This window comes from Panthera leo, chromosome E1, assembly GCF_018350215.1.
Source record: "Panthera leo isolate Ple1 chromosome E1, P.leo_Ple1_pat1.1, whole genome shotgun sequence".
NCBI lineage: Eukaryota > Metazoa > Chordata > Mammalia > Carnivora > Felidae > Panthera > Panthera leo.
In genome coordinates this window covers 2,385,956-2,404,065 of record NC_056692.1, presented here as the reverse complement: position 1 = coordinate 2,404,065, position 18,110 = coordinate 2,385,956, and the positions used below count along the sequence as shown (strand labels likewise).

The window sequence follows — 18,110 nt, the reverse complement described above, 5'->3', positions numbered from 1 at the left end:
CCCAGACTCCCATTTGGAAGGTAGAAGCTTGGGTATATATATTCTTCTTCTTCTTTTAAATTTTACTTATTTCAGTAATCTCTACACCCGACAAGGAGCTTGAACTCACGACCGTAAGATCAAGAGTCTCGTGCTCCAAAAACTGAGCCAGCTGGGCGGCCCAGTCTGTACATATTCTTAGAGCTGGGTGAAGAAGAAATCTGAGGCAAGTCTCAACATTCAGTATGTAAACTTCCATTTAGTTCCCATTTTCAGTATCTAGCCAACATTCATCTAGCAATCTATCCATCATTCTGTCTTCCTCCCAATCCCTATGTACTTAGAAGTCCAAAGACAAGCTGGGCCATTCTTCTGACACATCCTTCATCATCCAGCTAGAGTAATCTTACTAAAAGGCAGTTTGGCTGAAAGTCCTGTAATGGTTCCCACTTCTCTCAGTAGAAAGTCCAAACTTCTAAATATGTTCCAGTCCCTGCAAACTTTGGCCCAACCCTTCCGGCCATGTGTTTCCTGTCCATGTTGGTTATAACCATGTTAGTTAGACTCTATACAGTCTAACCTCTGTACCTCAGAGGCACTGTACTCTCCCCTCTGGGCCTTGTGAATATGCCATTCCCGTCGGAAATGTTGTTCTCCTTTTTCCCACTCCTGTCCTTTACCTGAATGAACAATGACTACAGCCGGTGAACAAAAGTTAAACCCGAAAGGACTGTTGGTGTCAGAGGCTCGGAAGTTGGTGACGGTGTCACTTCTAAAACAAAATTCAGCTACTGCTATTGCTTAAGAGCCCAAATTCAAAGTCTCCAGTCTGACGGCCTGTACTCTTCCTTTTTAAAAATTTTATTTCTTTTTTTTGGGGGGGGGGGGGGAGGGAGGGAGAGAGCGCGCGCAAGCGAGCACGCACAAGTGGGGGAGGAGTCCAGAGAGGGAAACACAGAATCCGAAGCAGGCTCCAGGCTCCGAACCCGGCAGCACAGAGCCCTACCTGGGGCTTGAACTCCTGCACCGCCTAAACCCAACCCGGGGCTCTATCTCGTGAACCGTGAAATCAAGAGTCAGATGCTTAACTGAGCCACCCAGGCGCCCCAAGGTTTATTTTTGTTTTATAGCTTTAACTACGACTCATATGCCGATGATTCCAACATCCATCTCTCCAGCCGAGACCTCTCCTGGAGGAAGCACATGTGTGTCGATTGACCTGCAGAGCATTGATCCCTTCATTTCGGTTAATATTTGCCAGGCCAGGAACTGTGCTAGGTACCGGGTATACAATGGTGGGCACAGACAGACACGGAACCCAGTCTCTGGCCTCACGGACCTCACAGATGGCAGAAGACAGACGCTGGACAAATTATTAATAGTACAACCACGATGAGCACCCCAAAGGAGTATAGGATGCTTTGGCAGTGTGAGATGAAAGAACCAACCCAGTATAGGCACAGTGGAAGACTAAAAGAAATTATATATGTTGAACGAGACGTTTGTTGAAGACAAGAGATGTCCCCCTGAATGGTGGACCCTCAAACTCATCAACGTGTCTTCCAAAACTTTGCCTCCTGAGTTCTTTCTTCCATGTTTGGCATCACCATTCACTCAGTAACCCTGAGTACTTCTTCATGGACTCCTGACCCCACCCCACTCCACCCTCATCACCAATTCTCGTTGGTCCCGCTGCAAACGGAACAGGCTCAGACCAGCTTGTCCCTCTGTTGCTGGCAGCCCTCATCCAAGTTAGGTCCTCAGCCTCTCTCTTTCCTGCAATCAATAGCTCTTCACGGGGTCCCGCGCCTTGGGACCACCCTTACTCTTTATCCTCCATAGTTGTAGAATGAAAATCTTATCCGATCACACTGCTTAAAATCTTTCAGTGGCTCTTCAGTATTGATAAGGGAAAAGCCATTCTCCTTCATCTGATTTACAAGTCCCTCACAGCCTACCTTCCCGTAGCTCCTCAAGCCAAATGCTACTTGAACTGGTTGTGGTTCCCCAAAGGACATGCTTTCTGCTTCTCTCCATCACTGTAATTCCTGATATCTCAAGAATCCTTTTACTGCACTTTTCCTCTAGCAAACGCTTACTCAGCCCCCACCTCTCCATTCACTTCCCCTCCTCGGTCTTTCCTGAAGACTTTCCTGAAGGTTACTCTGAAGAACAACTTTTCATTGTCTCACTGGGATTCCCTCTCTACCTAGTCCTTATCTCTATCAAAACGTCAGTGGAACCCGATGCACTTATTTGTTAATTTGTTTAAACTTGTCAGTCCCTTCCCCAATGTATTATAAAATCCTTGGGGGGGGGGACTACTACATCTTGTCTTTGTATCCCTGGCACTTATTAAGGCTGTTGGAACACAGTGAGGTCGATATAAACACTTGCTAACTGATCAAATGCACAACACGTGATCCTAATTTCTGTGCTACTTTATTTATTTCTGCAACTAAATTCCCTATCTCAGTTCAAGAATCCGGAGTTTTCCCTCTACTACCCTTACTCCGTAACATTTTTTCCTATTTTGAACATCCTCAGCATTTGGATACCAAATCTTGTGCCAATCTAAGTTGCCTTTGCTTTTTGGTACTGCCTTGAAATTAACCTTTCATTATATGCATGATCGGACTCTTCTCCGGGCAAGAACGCGACTCTTCAATCTACAGCACAGAGTCACACATGCTCCCGGGAGTCGATACGTGCTTGTGGACGATTAAGCACAGCGCACGCGCACCAGGCCTTTTTTTTTTTTTTCTTTCCTTTGACTCCTCTTTTTATTTTTTCCTTTGGAGCGTGCGCACCGAGAAAGACAAAGGTGGGGAAAGTGACCAAGCAGTCATTCAGGCGCATGCCCATCCCTCACTTGCCCCAGCCCCGGGAAGCTCACAGCGGCGAAGTGGGTGTGGCCTGCCCGGGAGCAGCAGAAACCCAATCCGACAGAGTGGGCTCGGCCCCTCCCTCCACACGATTGGTTAGTTATCAGTGTTGTGGGGCGGGGAAAGGAAGAGATGTGGGCGGTGGAGTGGGGCGGGGGGGGGGGGGTGGCGAAGAAAGAGAGCCGTCTGGCTCCGCGCAGGCGCAAGGGGGCGACCAGGAGAGGGCGTGAGAGAGCAAAAGGGAGTGTGGAAGCCCTGGTGCGCTGGCGAGCGCGAGCTGGGTCGCCAGCCTTGACGCCTGCGCCGTGGCCCTCGGGGCCCCGCGCGCGGCGGGCGGGTGCCCGGTGCGCCTGCGCAGTAGGCGGCGGCGGCAGGGGGAGGTGGAGGCCGTGGAGCGGCAGCGGCAGCAGCGGGTCCCGGGACTGAGGCAGCAGCGGGGGCGGCGGCAGGCGGAAGCTGAGGTGACGAAGGCAGCGGCGGCGGCGGCCGTTTCCCTCACGGTGGCGGAGACCAAGGCGGCGGCGGCGGACGGGGAGCGGCCCGGCCCCGGCCCCCTGCTCGTTGGCTGTGGCAGGGCCGCCGTGGGGCCGGCCCGGCTCCCGCCCCCCGCGGCTCCCCCTCCGGCTCCTCCCCCGGGGAGACGCCGGGGGCCCGGCCCGGCCCGGACTCAGACCGCCGCTGCAGCCGCCGCCGGGGCAGTCGGAGGCGGCGGCGGCGCCATGGGCGGCCTGGCCTCCGGGGGGGACGTGGAGCCGGGACTGCCCGTCGAGGTGCGCGGCTCCAACGGGGCCTTCTACAAGGTGAGGCGGCGCGCCGGCCGGGGACACCGGTCTTCGGCGCCCTCCCCCAGCCAGGGAGGGGGAGAGTGGGGCGGGATCGCGCCTCTGGAGCGAAGTCCTGGCCCTTCGAACCTTAGACCCACGCTCCCACCCGCAGCCCTCCCGGGGAGACCTCTGGAAGTTCACCCCCTTCCTCCTGTTTTTGGTCTCTCTATTAATTACACCTGCTCTTGACCCCGGTCTCGGAGAGAATGAACATCGGTGTTCATTATTGTGCTTGGATCAGCGTCCGCTCCCCCCCCCCCACCCCCCCACCTCCCCCGCAACCGAGACCCCATTTTCCCCGCTTCTCATTGACTTTTCTTGTTTCCTAGTAGGAGACCTGCCTTAGACCTGCATCACATCCCACCCCCCACCCCCCTCTTCCGCACGGTCCAAGCACATGGAGAATTCTCTTTCTTCTTCCCTATTACCCCCTTGGGAAGGCCGTCCCATATTAGATCCTTTTATCTTCCTCAACAGAGGCCTCTGCCTCCTGGCCCTGGAAGACTCACCCCACTTTCGTGTTACGTTTCTGCTCCCAACCCAAGGAGAAACGGTCGGAATCCATTTGTGACATTTGCTATCTGTGACCTCGGCAACTCTGGGTTGTGCCGGTCAAGTTCCCTCCTAGCCGTAAGGTGGCATCTTTTCACGAGTGTCTCACCCCACCCCTTTATCCCAAGGCTAGCTGCTCTACGGTTCTACGGGGATGGGGTTCTTTTTGTCATCTCATTTTGACCTCCGAGGTCTTCAGATCGTTCTTGTAGGTTCTTCGCATCTCGGCGGGTGCAGGCTTCGTGTTCACCATCTGTAACCTCTGAAGGGGGGAACGTGTGGGGATTTTCCTTAAGGATCTTAAGGGTTTCCACTTCTAGAAGACTTCTTGGCCGACTCTCTCAATTTGGGAATCTGATCCGCCTTCTTTTGGAGAAGGGGGTTGTAAAGGGTCCTTGTTGGGTTCCTTACAACTCCTTTTACTACCACCTTCTTTATTCCGAATCCATTTTCTAGGACTTTTTTTTTTTTTTTTTTTTTTTTTTCTTCTTCCCCTCATTTAGATGAAGCCAGAGGGAGACTCCTCTTGCCGCCCAGGAATTTTTCTTTGTGTGACTGTTGTTATTTTGAGCCTCCTTTGGACTTTTGTGCCTGGAATCGCCGCAGAGACTTTTCTGATTTCCCCGCCTTCTTTCATTTTGCCCTGAGGAGCAACAGCAGAGATAGCTTCTTGTAACATCACAGGTCTGGAGAAGGGTCCCCTTTCTTTCACTTCTTTTCGGGCCTTCTCTCCCTTAGTAGATGGCTCCACCTTCATGCCCTTGGAAATGACTTTCTCCAGCTCTTCTCCTGTGAAGGCGTGTAGGTGGAAAGGGTCTCGAATTTGCCCTTGTGGTGGAAGGTTTCTGCCCCAGCTTCAGGTGATCAGTTCAGTGCAGCCTTTGTTACCCACCCTAAATGCCTGTGCATTTCTGCCTGGCCTCCCTCCCCAGATTTCTTTATAGTCAGTGCCTCTGGCTACTCTTATCTGTCTTAACTTATCCCATCAAGTTCAGTCTTTGGCGTTTTATCCACCACTTCTGTGTTCCAGTGTATTCCCCCAGGAACCACCTTATTCCAAGTCTGAAGGAAACTCCCAGAAGATCTCTTCTGTCATCTTTTTCTGCATACTTTTCTAACATGAGACTTTTTCTTCTAGCCTGCCTCCATAGCATTTCTGTTTTCTTTGGCAAAAGTCTCTAATTCCTTTCTGATTCCGATCGAGTACATTTGTCTCTTGTCTCCTTTTTCTTCAAACTTGCGTTACCTTTGTTGAAAGGCCCTTCCTGCTAAGATTTTAGCCCCGTGTTCCCCACTGTTTTGTCCTTCATCCTGGTCTGTCCCACTCCTAAACTCTGGGTTCCAAGAAAAGTGATGCTTAGTGTTTGAGATTGAGAGACGATGTTTGCTTTTGTTCTAGGAAGCATAGGAGCTAAGCATCGCTGGGAAAGATTGGTACCTAGTTCAGATTAACTGTGTGAGACGAATGGGAAGGGAGACGTTTCCCTCTCCACGTGTAAGCGTCAGACTGAAATCTCTGTCTGAGTTTTTCCTTTTTTCCGCTGTGGGCCCTGGCAGTGATGGGCTTGGGAGAATCAGGGAGAGGATATTTTGAAATCAGAGAGTAGAGTTTGCAGTTGAGCTGAAAGCCAGGTGATGTGGGTTTTCTGTTCAGGCCACGTTAGCATTTTGTGCCCCATGGCACAGTTAAAAACAAACAAATCCGTAAATTCAGACTAATCTTTCTTCAACTTTTCAGTGCCATATAGATACTTAGCCATTCTGACCTTGCTACTGATTTAATATTCATGACTCAGCAAACTTTGGTGTGGGTCAAAGAGTGTTTACCATGTTTCTAGAATTATGAATTTGGGAAGGCCCCTTTCTCCTGTCTTAGAATTGGGTCCTGCTGTTGATCCTCCCAAGTCAGGACAGAGGTCGGGTCTGGGACCTCGCTTCTCCTGTAGCTATCCCGCCAACTCTTCTCTTTCCGCCGGCTCTTAAGTGTATTTTATTCTCTGAGCTGTACTCTCAGATGAAATGTCTGTTCACCTTTCAGGGCGCAGTTATCAAGTTCCCAGGCCTTGCCTGGGTACCCAAATTTCCATTCCTTTCTCAAGAAATTTAGCATCCTCAGCCTCAACCTGTGGTTTTTACCCAGGCCCTGCCTGCTTTTCTCCCAGAAGTCCCTCCTCTCAGAGCCCAGGACTAGGATGGAGGTGAGGGCTAATTGCATACTTTGTAATCTGAGGAAACAAGCATCTAGAAACCTGGGTCACTCTTCTGTCTGGTCCTAGGCCCTATAAGCCAAAGCCACCATATGCCATGGCCGCCGAATTGAGTCATCTTTGCATCTAGTTGGCCTTGTAGAGATTGACTCACCTGCTCCTGCCCTCACCTGCTTATCTTCTTAATGAGCATGGACTGAGCAGAACTGGGAGCTCACCTTCTTCCACTGGTATCTTTGGAGGAAAACAGACTGGTGATGCAGGTGAGAGTAAGGAGCAGAGACTGGGTTGGAATATGAAGTCGAGGAGCAAGCTTGTTTGGGAGAATATTTGAAGGAAAAAGACCCTGGAAGTATAAGAGTGTGTGGCATTTGGTTGAACTGCTGAGTAATGTGTAGAGAAACTCCATTTCTGAGCTCTATGTTTCTGCCTTGAGGATGATGGTAGCTGAAAACACAGGGATTGCTACTTCTGCCCGAGGGCCAACCCTGACATATTGGGGGAGAAGTGGATTAGGGCTGTAGGCATATCTTTTGTGGGTGAGTATATCTAGGAGTGGGAACCTCTTCCCAAGGGAGAAGACAAGTGGTTCTCTTCTTCTGTCTCTTCCACTGCCTTGTATCTCATCCCTAAATGTTTTGAGAATAGCTCTCGCTCTCACACTATTTTCCAAGGTTGGAGATAGACGTTTTGGACAAAGAATTGGATAAAGTCAGCAGAAGAGGCTGGTTGAAATGTCTCTAGAAATCCAGACAGACTCTCATAAAGGGAGAAAAGAAGAGGGAAGCCAGAGATGCAGTGTGAGTGCTTATGGGAGGAGGACCCAAAAGGCAAGAAGGACTTGGGCAAATAACTGAGGAGCAAAACTGTGTCAGAAGACTTGGCGTGGAGAATAGTAGGAGTGGGTATTGATGGAGCTGAATGAAGAGTGGAGAAAACCTGTCTGGGGAGGGGAATGACAGAGAAGAGTACGGGTGAGGAAGAGGCCGGGCAGCCCCGGGAGTACTAAGTTCCCTGGACAGTAGGAAGGTGCCGTAAGATCTATGCCGAAAGAAGGGAAGGGCGGTCAGCCGGTATCGAGAGTGAAATCTGGATTTCGCTTTTCCCACCGTAAGGAAACAGCAGTACAGTAAAATGTGCTTGACCGGTTCTTGCAGCTGCGAGGGAGACGAGTCTGCATTTTTGGTATTTTCTCTCCTGAGCTCAGCTTTTGTGCCTAGCCGCAAAGCTCGGGAATAGTTCTTGTGCATTAGCCTTTTGAAACCCCTAATTTTTTAAATTTTTATTTAAAAAAATTTTTTGTTAATATTTTATTTTATTTTTGAGAGACAGAGAGACAGCATGAGTGGGGGAGGAGCAGAGAGAGAGGGAGACACAGAATCCAAAGCAGGCTCCAGGCTCTGAGCTGTCAGCACAGAGCCCGACGCGGGGCTTGGGGCTCGAACTTACGGCCTGTGAGATCATGACCTGAGCCGAAGTTGGACGCCTAACCGACTGAGCCACCCAGGTGCCCCTGAAACCCCTAATTTTTAGAAACAGCTTTATTGAGGTATAAACAGTGAAGTACCTGTATTCAAAATACAGTTTGTTAAAGTTTTGACATACGTATATCTTTCTAAATATCTGTATAGATCTGTGTCAGACCGTGACCACAATCAAGATATTTCCTTCACTCCCAAAAGTTCCCTGTCAATCATGGATCTGCTTTCTGTCATTAATAAATTAATTTGCACTTCCTGATTTTTGAACTAAAGTGAAAAGGCAATTCAGTAGCGAAAGGGTAGTCTTTTCAACAAATGGTGTTCAAATAACTGGCTATTCATGGATAAAAAATGGCTTTTGATCATATCTTGCACCATATGCAGAATTCAACTCAAAGTGGATCACAAACCTAAATGTAAAATAAAAACTATGAAACTTCAGAGGAAGAAATATAAGAAAACCTTGTCGCCTTAGATTAGGCAAAGGTTTCTTAGGAAACTAAAAGCTCAATTCTAAAAGAACAGATTGATCAGTTAGACTTTCAGAGTTAGTCCCTAATTTTGAGTATGTGAAAAATCGAGAGAGAAGGTAGAAAAATGGGGGAACACACAGCCTTGGCCTCTTCAGTGAGGACACAGGCAGTAGGAAGTGGACCGGCTAGTCCGTCATCCCTGTTCCTCTCCCATGTCATGATCTCAAGATTGGGGTTTTCTACAAATTTTATCCTTTTCATATTCATGGCAGTGTATCACAGTCTAGGATTCCAGAATCTCAGATCACTGAAGTCACGATTTTTCCTTCTGTAAATTGTGTTCATCGTTTTGAACACCAGTGTCCTGATTATCCACTTAGGACCCAGCCGTGAAGGCACCAAGTTTGCTCAGGTCTCTTGCTGCATCGGGGCGCTAGACCCTTCTCTCTCTTGGCGGATCCTGATGTCCTCTAGGTGTTCCAGGACAGCCTCACACTGTCTCATGGGATATTCTTAGCCCTGCTGAGTGTTGTTGGTATTTTAATTGAACTCTGGCAAGTTGCTCAGCACAACAGGAGACAGACAGATAGGGAGGCCCCTGTGGGAGCCATGCTAGACCGTCGGTTTCCAAGCTGTTCTGATGGAGGTGGTTTGTCCCCCTTCTATTTAACTTCTGTCTCATCTTATCTGTGGATTTTGCCACTTTTCTTTCCATGCCAGTACCATGTCCTTTGTCTCTATCTCAACATTTCGTACTTTTTCCCCAGTACAGGTTTTTCCGGCCCTATCTTTAGATTGCTTCTGTCCCCATCTAATACTCTAGGTAACGGCCTCTAAATATCTCTGTTCCCTTGATGGCCACAGTGGTGGTAAATTGTCATTTTCTTTCTCTCTTTTTCTTTCTTTCTTTCTTTCTTTCTTTCTTTCTTTCTTTCTCTTTTCTTTTCTTTCTTTCTTTCCTTCCTTCCTTCCTTCCTTCTTTCCTTCCTTCTCTTTTCTTTTCTTTTCTTTTCTTTTCTTTTCTTTTCTTTTCTTTTCTTTTCTTTTCTTTTCTTTTCTCTAATTTGTCCTAAAATCCATTCTAGGGCTTTGTGAAGGATGTCCATGAAGACTCTGTCACCATCTTCTTTGAAAACAAGTAAGACCTTGGGAATAGAGAATGCAGCATACTGGGTCCTAGAAGGAGAGTGGAGAAGAAGGGGTGGCTGAGTCCTATGAGGCCTGTAATAGGTGGGAGAGAGCCAGGGCTTTGGGGGAGGGGCGGTCAACTTCTGTGGATCCCAGGTGAGGGTGGGGGACATTTGACCTAGTATTTAGGTGCTAGCAAGCGACAGAAGACACCAGTATGGAGGAGGACCTGGCATTCAGCCTCTGATCACCAGAGAAGGTGGCAATTGCCCAGAAGAGGCCATAACCCCCTCCTGAAGAAACGGGCAACCACATTGGCCCGAATGGCTTTCATGTCACGGTTTCCCTTGCAGCTGGCAGAGTGAGAGACAGATTCCCTTTGGGGACGTCCGGCTACCGCCTCCAGCTGACTATAATAAAGAGATCACAGAAGGAGATGAGGTTGAGGTAAGGGCCACGGGGCCCACCCTTTCTAGATGTCACTTTTCCCAGGATTCTGCCATCTTCCTTGCCCTGATACTCGTACCCTAGGCTCCTCACTGCTTGGTTCACTCTCCTTCCCTCTCCATGCTGAGCCGCTACACCCAGCCCGGTGGCCTGTGAAAAAGTGAACTGCACCGGTTCCCTGTCACTGTGTGTCCAACCAGACTCTCAGGGGCTTCCCAGTTTCGAGGAGTCACTTTTCCTCCATCTATGGTAACGGCACATAAAATCACAGTCTGATTTTTAGTTTGCTCCTTCCTCTAGTTTCCTTTGTCTTGGCGTAGCGCGCCAGTCAGGTGTCTGAATGCTTCTTCAACTCGTGATGTTTGGGGATGGTCCTCAGTAAGTCTTTTATTTTCAACTTTTCTTCAGGTTTATTCTCGAGCCAACGAACAGGAACCTTGCGGCTGGTGGCTGGCCAGGGTGCGGATGATGAAGGGAGATGTGAGTTGACTCGGAGGCCCTTGGAGAGCTGTTGAGGCAAAGACCGTGGTCACAGAAGGGTGGGAGACAGGTGCTCAGGTCATCCCCAACTTCTCCATTCTTTCTCCCTTTCTGCCAGTTCTATGTCATCGAATATGCTGCCTGTGATGCCACTTACAATGAGATTGTCACCCTGGAGCGGCTCCGGCCAGTCAATCCCAATCCTCTTGCAACCAAAGGCAGCTTCTTCAAAGTGACCATGGCCGTGCCTGAGGATCTGAGAGAGGCGTGAGTTGTTGGTGTCGCGAGGGGGCCCCCTTGACATTCCTCCTCCGCCCTGATTTCTCCCAGCGCTCTCCGTCCTGTCTTCTCCAGAGCCCCTTCTGCTCCCAGTTCCTCTCTTCGTCCCTGTTCTCTACCTCAGTCCTTCCTCTTTTCTTGTTTTTGTCATCCCCCCCTCTTCCCTGAGCCTCTGACTGCACTCTGCTCTGTGCCTCTGAGCGCTCTTCTCTTCCTCTGCAGCTGCTCAAATGAAAACGTCCATAAAGAGTTCAAGAAAGCGCTGGGAGCGAACTGCATCTTTCTCAACATCACAAATAGTGAGCTCTTCATTCTGGTGAGTTACTCCACCTGAGTTTCACGTAAGCCCTTTTAGCAATTTTTCCTTCTACCTTTTTAACTCCTTTGCAGAAAGGAAGGAGCTCAGAGGTGCTTATATTTACTTGTCAAAGGAGACTTTATTGTTCCCGACCCCCGAGGGCCCAGGTAGCCCACGTTTCCCTAGTTTCCCTCGTGTAGAACCATCATTTATTTTTTTAACCTGTCTATTGTATTGCCATCTGGGCTGGACCCTCCCTTGCATATTTGGACTCAAATAGACTGTACGGTTCTCAGCTCTGCTTGCTACCTAAAATCACTTCCCCTAGGTCCTCAGATGGTAGGCCCTTGTGAGACGGACAATGATTTTTCTCTTCCTTAGCTTCATTTCATACCACCTGTCCTTTTCTAGATATTCAGGCATCCAGATATCCCAGCTCTTGGCTCTCCCCCCGTGTGTATTCAGTCTTTTTTTAAATGACTTTTCCATTGGTTTCTTCCAGTCAACCACAGAGGCTCCCGTGAAGCGGGCGTCCCTGTTGGGTGATATGCATTTTCGAAGCCTGCGCACCAAACTGCTACTCATGTCCCGCAACGAAGAAGCTACCAAACACCTAGAGGTGAGTTCTGGCTCCACTTTTTCCTGCTGAATGCTATTGTTGTCCTCCCCCTGTCCCACCTCCATCCTTCACTCATGCTCTTGTGTTTACAGAATAGAAAGACTAAGGTCTTTCTGGGCCATTAAACCTGCGTCTACTGTGTTATCCCAGACTCCTCCAGATGGCAGAGCTCCATCGTGTTATAATAGTACAGTCGTTCTCAAACTTTTTTCTTAACTGTGGGACCTTTTGATCAAGTGAAATTTTACTTGAAAACGCAATGCATAAAACAGATCAATCAGAGCAGCTCTGTCTAAAAGCAGAAGAGGGGGTGTGGCTTCGACTTCCACCAGCCTCCCCCATGTCCCTTCTGGGAATCAAAATGCTTTGCAGGATATATGTGAGAACCATTTGTACGCTGGAAGGACCACTGGACTTGGAATCCCAAGTCTTGTTTTGTCAAATGTCGACCTTTGGCAGATCATTTGATTTCTGTGGGCTTTGTCTCCATCTGTGAGAATGAGGTAGTTAGACTAGAATATTCCTACAAGGTCTTTTCCAGCTCTGATATCTTATGGTCAGATTCTCTTTCCTTAGGTAGTATACTGTCCTAAACAAGCAGGGTGGGTGTGTGTTTCCATTTATCAAGAGAACTGAGCTCTTGGGGAGGCTTTTCTCTGAGCTTGAACAAATTCCGGATCATGCTAATCTTTCACTTTTGCAGGGATGCTACTCAGAGCCCTGGCAGTTAAAAATTCACCTTTTCCCCCAGATGATACAAATTCTGTCTGCCCCAGGTCCCAGCGAGCAGATTCTCTGGTGACCGAAAGTAGACTGTTCAACTCTCCTAGGACCTGGGTGTATTGATCAGTGTGGCAAAGTGTGCCGGATACTAAGTTAGCCATATGTGCAAGGTCTTAAGAATAGGAACATGTCAGGGCGCCTGGCTAGCTCAGTCAGAGTATCCGACTCGATCTCAGGATTGTGAGTTCAAGCCCCACGTTGGGCGTGGAGCTTACTCAGAAAAAAAAAAAAAAAAAATAGGGGGCACCTGGGTGACTCAGTTGGTTAAGCGTCCGACCTGGGCTCGGGTCATGATCTCATAGCTTGTGGATTTGGGCCCTGCATGGAGCTGTCTGCTGACAGCTCGGAGCCTGGAGCCTGCTTTGGATTCTGTGTCTCCCTCTCTATCTGTCCCTCCCCTGCTCACACTCTGTCTTGCTCTCTCTCAAAAATAAATAAAAACATTAAAAGTTAAATTAAAAAAATAGGGGTGCTTGGGTGACTCGGTTAAGCGTCCGACTTTGGCTCAGGTCATGACCCCGAGGTTAGTGGGTTTGAGCCCCACATCGGGTTCTTTGCTCAGCACGGAGCCTGCTTCGAATCCTCTGTCTCCCTCCCTCTCTCTGCCTGTCCCTCATGTGTGCATGTGTGCTCTTCTCTCTCAAAAATAAACATTTAAAAAAAAGAATAGGAGCATGTCTTTGTTTTTGAGAGAATTGCTCTTATTTTTTGGCCTTTTTTTTTTTTTTTCTAATTGTTTTGAAACATTGCAAAGGAAAAAATACAAGTGGCCATGTACTCATCAGGCCGTCTAAGAAATAAAACCCTTGGCGAACTTCTCTAGAGGACATTTGTAAATCATTGTAAATCCTCTTCTTCCCTCCCTAATTCTTTTATTTTGAATGCCCAGTGTAGTCCCTTTTATTCAGCTTTCTCTTTTTGCCTCAGTGTAAGTCGTTGCCGTGGCACAACCTCATCTGTCGTGGAAGTAGGAAGTAGTGGACTGCAATCAGGAGTGTCCCTTTTCAAAAATCTTTCTTGTTTGGGGCTTCCAACCTAGGACTCCCTCTTCTAGAACCTTCCCTGTCTTCCTGCCCTGGTACCCAGGTGTCTCTCTAAGAGCAGGTTGCGAAATGAGGTCGTGTGGTGGTCCACGGCTCCTTTCCCGCTTTTTCGACCCCTGCTTTCTACTCCACTTGTCGGGTTTTATTTTGGGGGTTGGTAATAGTTTGGTTAAGGTAACAGTAGTTCCTTAGCCTTGCATTTACCTTGTGAAAGGTCCTTTCTCACTGACTTTACTTAATCCTCTTGCTAGTCTGGGAATGGGGTAAGTCAGGTGTAATCATTTAGCAGGTGACAGAATAGAGACGCAGAGAGCGTGTTTTGTTTAGGATCACATAGCCAGATCACGTTAGAGCCAAATCCAGAACTTTGGCGGCTGCCAGCCAAACTCTGCCCTCATTTACCTCCTCTCCCCGCCAGGCCATTGGCGTCCGCAAGGTAGGAGTGGAATGAAAGATTCCCGAATTCTCTGTGCAGGTCCTGGGGTCAGTGGATCTGGGGTAGTTCTGACTTGTTTCCACACGTCTTTCTCTCATCGAAGTCATGCCGAGCGTCAGGTGCCTGGGACGGGTGTGTGGGGTTCCGCCACCAGGGATCCGGCAGCGCCTTTTCCTTTCAGACAAGTAAGCAGCTGGCGGCAGCCTTCCAGGAGGAGTTCACGGTGCGAGAGGACCTGATGGGACTGGCGATTGGGACTCACGGTGCCAACATCCAGCAGGCCCGAAAAGTACCTGGGGTGACCGCCATTGAGTTGGGTGAAGAGACCTGCACTTTCCGCATCTATGGGGAGGTCAGCAAAAGCCAGCTGTCGCTTAGGTGGCTTGGGGGTAGAGAGAAGAAAGGGTGCGGTGGCAAGGAAGCCCGAGTCCTGTCCACCTCCTTCTCTGACTTGGTGGCAGCATGCTTTCCCAAAGGCAGAGGGTGGCAGGAAGACGATTGAGATCCAGGGCCCCTGTGTGAGTAAGTGCTCCCCGCTGCTCTCTGTAGACTCCTGAGGCGTGCCGCCAAGCCCGAAGCTACCTGGAGTTTTCTGAGGACTCCGTGCAAGTGCCCAGGAACCTTGTTGGTGAGTGGAGGGTGTGTGCAGATAAAAGGATACAGGCGGGGCTCGGTGTGAGATTCCCTGAAGGGGTTCTAGGCCTGGCGCCTCCCTGCGGACTCCCAGCTTCACAAGGACAGGGCCAGCAGTCTTGTAGGACTGACGGAAATGGAAGAACGGATTTCCAGGGATCGTAAACTTGTCCTGTGAAAACTCACCAGAGACTTAGAAGCAGGAGAAGACTTAAACCGAATCCATATATAGAAGCTGGAAAACTGTTGATCTGTTTTTACTTTTTTTCTTTTCTGTTAAAAAAAAAGGCCTAATTCCTCCTTTACCCATTCAGGCAAAGTGATTGGGAAGAACGGGAAAGTGATCCAGGAGATTGTGGATAAATCTGGTGTGGTGAGGGTTCGCGTAGAAGGTGACAATGACAAGAAGAACCCCAGGGAGGAGGTACGGGGCGTCTGCATCTGGAGATTGGTTTCCAGGAGTAGGTGGGGTTGTTCGCAGAGCCCCCTCTCCGTGGGCCGGGATCTCTAGGGGTGGAGGATGGGGACTCGTGTCCTCCAGGAGATGCAGAGCCCAGAGCGGTCCCACTGGCTGAGCTTCCGGAGGGGCCAGGGTGGACTTACTACTCGCATCGACCCTCCTAACCCTCCCGTCCTCTCTGCCGCGCAGGGCATGGTTCCCTTCATATTTGTTGGCACCCGGGAGAATATCAGTAATGCCCAGGCTCTGCTGGAATATCATCTCTCCTACCTGCAGGTACCCGAGCCGGAAGCCTGGGACGGGAGAGATCTGGGTGTAGGAAGGAGACGAAGGCTACTGGTGGCTAAAGTTAGCAGTTGTGACGCCCAGTTTGTATCTTGAGTAGAACAGAAAGCACTGAATGGAGATCTGGGGCTGTAGGGTTGGACCGCAGAATCTTCCTTGCTCGCATTCCCTAGAGTTTAGGCGTGTGGGGACGGTCGGGGCGGAGAAGCCTGAGTGAGGATTGGTCGTCGAGCTCACGTCTGTTCCCCCTTCGGTATCTTTCTCCATCTCCCACCCAACCAGGAGGTGGAGCAGCTTCGCTTGGAGAGGCTGCAGATTGACGAACAGCTTCGCCAGATCGGGCTGGGCTTCCGCCCTCCCGGGAGCGGGCGCGGCAGCGGTGGCAGTGACAAGGCTGGCTATACCACGGATGAGAGCTCCTCCTCTTCCCTCCACACCACCCGAACCTACGGGGGCAGCTACGGGGGCCGGGGCCGCGGCCGGAGGACGGGCGGTCCCGCCTACGGAGGTGAACAGCGGTGGGCCTTGGAGAAGCAGGGGTCTGGGCGGAATCTCCAGGGAAGGGCGATGGACACATTGAAGATGCGCTTGGCTGGGGGACTTGTGAGTGGGAGGGGTGGGGTGAGTGACCCTGACTGAAGCCCGCCGTGTCCTTCAGGCCCCAGCTCAGACCCATCCACAGCTTCTGAGACGGAGTCCGAGAAGAGGGAGGAGCCCAACAGAGCTGGGCCTGGTGACCGGGACCCCCCAACCCGGGGGGAAGAAAGCCGGAGGCGGCCGATTGGGGGCCGGGGTAGGGGGCCCCCACCTGCCCCCCGGCCCACCACAAGATACAACGCTTCGTCTATTAGCTCAGGTACCGGTATCAGACAGCTGGGTTCGAGAGCGTAGGCCGAAAGGGAAAATGATGGACACGTGATGACCAGGTCCTCCTCTTCCTGTAACCAGTGCTGAAAGATCCAGACAGTAACCCCTACAGCCTACTGGACACGTCTGAACCAGAGCCCCCGGTTGATTCAGAGCCCGGGGAACCCCCCCCAGCAAGCGCCAGGCGCCGCCGCTCCCGCCGCCGCCGCACAGACGACGACAGGACTGTCATGGACGGAGGCCTGGAATCGGACGGGCCCAGCATGACGGAGAATGGCCTGGGTAAGGGCTCCGCCTGGGGTCTCAAAGAGTTCGAGCTGGGCAGGAACGGAGGTGTGGGAGATGAGGTGCACGGCTTGGTTTTTCTCTGTCCCGCAGAAGACGAGTCAAGACCCCAGCGTCGGAACCGGAGCCGCCGTCGCCGTAACCGTGGGAACAGGACCGATGGCTCCATCAGTGGAGACCGGCAGCCAGGTCAGCTCACACTGGGTGCCGGCGTCCTTCCTCGGAGCTGAGAGAACGGGCTGCCTCCCACCGTATGAAAACGGGGGGTTGGGGTCTGGTGGGTGTCCGGGAGCTAGACACCTGGTTCCTTCTGAAACTCTTGGTCCTCTGCCTTTCCCAGTGACTGTGGCTGACTACATCTCCCGAGCAGAGTCTCAGAGCCGCCAGCGGCCGCCCCTGGAACGCACTAAACCCTCCGAGGACTCTCTTTCAGGACAGAAGGTAGGCGGGCGAGATGTCCTTCAGTCCACCTCCTTTTCTCCGCCGGGCGGGCACAAGGCATTCGCAAAGGAACCTCTTGCTAAACCGCAGAGGAAGCGATGTCTGCAGTCTAGACCGCCGTCTAGAATAGTGGAAAGTTTGAGCAGGACAGAGGGAGGTTTGTTAGGGTGCTTCTGGACTCTTTGTGAGAGTTACTAGAGCCTCCGGTCAGGGGACAAGCCGTTGGGGCGCCAGATGCCACAGCACTAGGATGGTGAGGGATGTCTTACCTGAATTTCTACTGACCATCCTCCCTCCTTTCCCACTTCCTCCCCAGGGCGACTCTGTCAGCAAGCTTCCTAAGGGCCCCTCAGAGAACGGGGAGCTCTCCGCCCCCCTGGAGTTGGGTAGTTTGGTGAATGGGGTTTCATAAAACCTCCAGCCCGCATCCCTCCCTTCTCCATCTCGCTTGCTGCCCAACACCATGGCCTCACAGGCCCGACTGACCTGCGCTGGAGCTGCTCTTATCTAGGGGGGAGGGGGGTGGCACAGCAGCTTGGGTCCCCCCTCAACCTCCAGGAGCTCGTGGAGGGGTGTGTAACAGGGTCATACCCCCCTCCCTCTTGTCCACCCTTACCCCCAGGGTGAGGGGAGCCTCTCTCCTTCCCCATCAGACTGGATGTGCCTTTATCCTCCAATGCCCCGATCTCTCTGAACACCCCCATTCTCCGCCTGCTGGTGCGGGGTGCTCCTTGATCCACCCAGATTTGACAGTTCAGGGGGGCTCCCCTGCTATCCCTCCTCCCATCCTGTACCCCCCATTTCTGGGGCCTCATCACTGTGGAAGACGGGGATAGTAAGGGTATAAGTGGGTGGGAGGCATGGGGAAGGTTTTGGAGTAGAACCAGGGGTGTGTATGAAGGGGGGTGACAAGGTCCCCCAGGGGAGGGGGGACCAACCTTGTCTGGTGGATGAGAAGGCGTATTTATTTTTCACTGTACAGTATTTAAAAAGAGAATAAAAAAATCCAAATGGCTCTGTGGTTCTCGCGCCTTCCTTGTGCCAAGTTTGGCACATCGGTTTCTCTAGGCTTGACTTGCCCCGGCCCTCATTTCCGTTTTCTCCACACCTGGCTTCTCTAGGGTTCCAAAGATTGTCTACTTCTGGGAATTCCTGACATGCCTAGGTTCTCCAGGCCCTGGTCGCTTTCAAGTCCGGAGGACCGTGGCCTGTGGCTTCTGGCTTC

At 51.0% G+C, this 18,110-nt stretch overlaps 1 protein-coding gene across 2 annotated transcripts; it reads left to right on the top strand.

Annotated features, from left to right (window-relative positions):
* The first annotated feature begins 3,206 nt into the window (after positions 1-3,206).
* FXR2 (FMR1 autosomal homolog 2) lies at positions 3,207-17,900 on the top strand. Of its 2 annotated transcripts, none has more exons than XM_042917386.1 (17): positions 3,207-3,664; positions 9,487-9,539; positions 9,883-9,976; positions 10,385-10,456; positions 10,575-10,723; positions 10,958-11,051; positions 11,536-11,652; positions 14,096-14,266; positions 14,464-14,542; positions 14,862-14,971; positions 15,197-15,283; positions 15,575-15,797; positions 15,951-16,148; positions 16,241-16,441; positions 16,538-16,633; positions 16,785-16,885; positions 17,202-17,900. In XM_042917386.1, exons 1-17 carry the CDS (start codon positions 3,584-3,586, stop codon positions 17,295-17,297), a joined length of 2,022 nt encoding a protein of 673 aa, XP_042773320.1. In that variant the 5' UTR covers positions 3,207-3,583; the 3' UTR covers positions 17,298-17,900. The 2 variants fall into 2 exon arrangements, with proteins under 2 accessions (XP_042773320.1, XP_042773319.1); XM_042917385.1 differs by having other exon boundaries at positions 15,575-15,800.
* The last annotated feature ends 210 nt before the right edge of the window (positions 17,901-18,110 follow it).

Coding starts and splice junctions, on each gene's coding strand:
- FXR2 (XM_042917385.1), top strand. CDS start 3,584: ATGGGCGGCCTGGCCTCCGGGGGGGACGTGGAGCCGGGACTGCCCGTC. Junction 3,665..9,486: donor CCAACGGGGCCTTCTACAAG/GTGAGGCGGCGC, acceptor AATCCATTCTAG/GGCTTTGTGAAGGATGTCCA. Junction 9,977..10,384: donor CAGAAGGAGATGAGGTTGAG/GTAAGGGCCACG, acceptor ACTTTTCTTCAG/GTTTATTCTCGAGCCAACGA.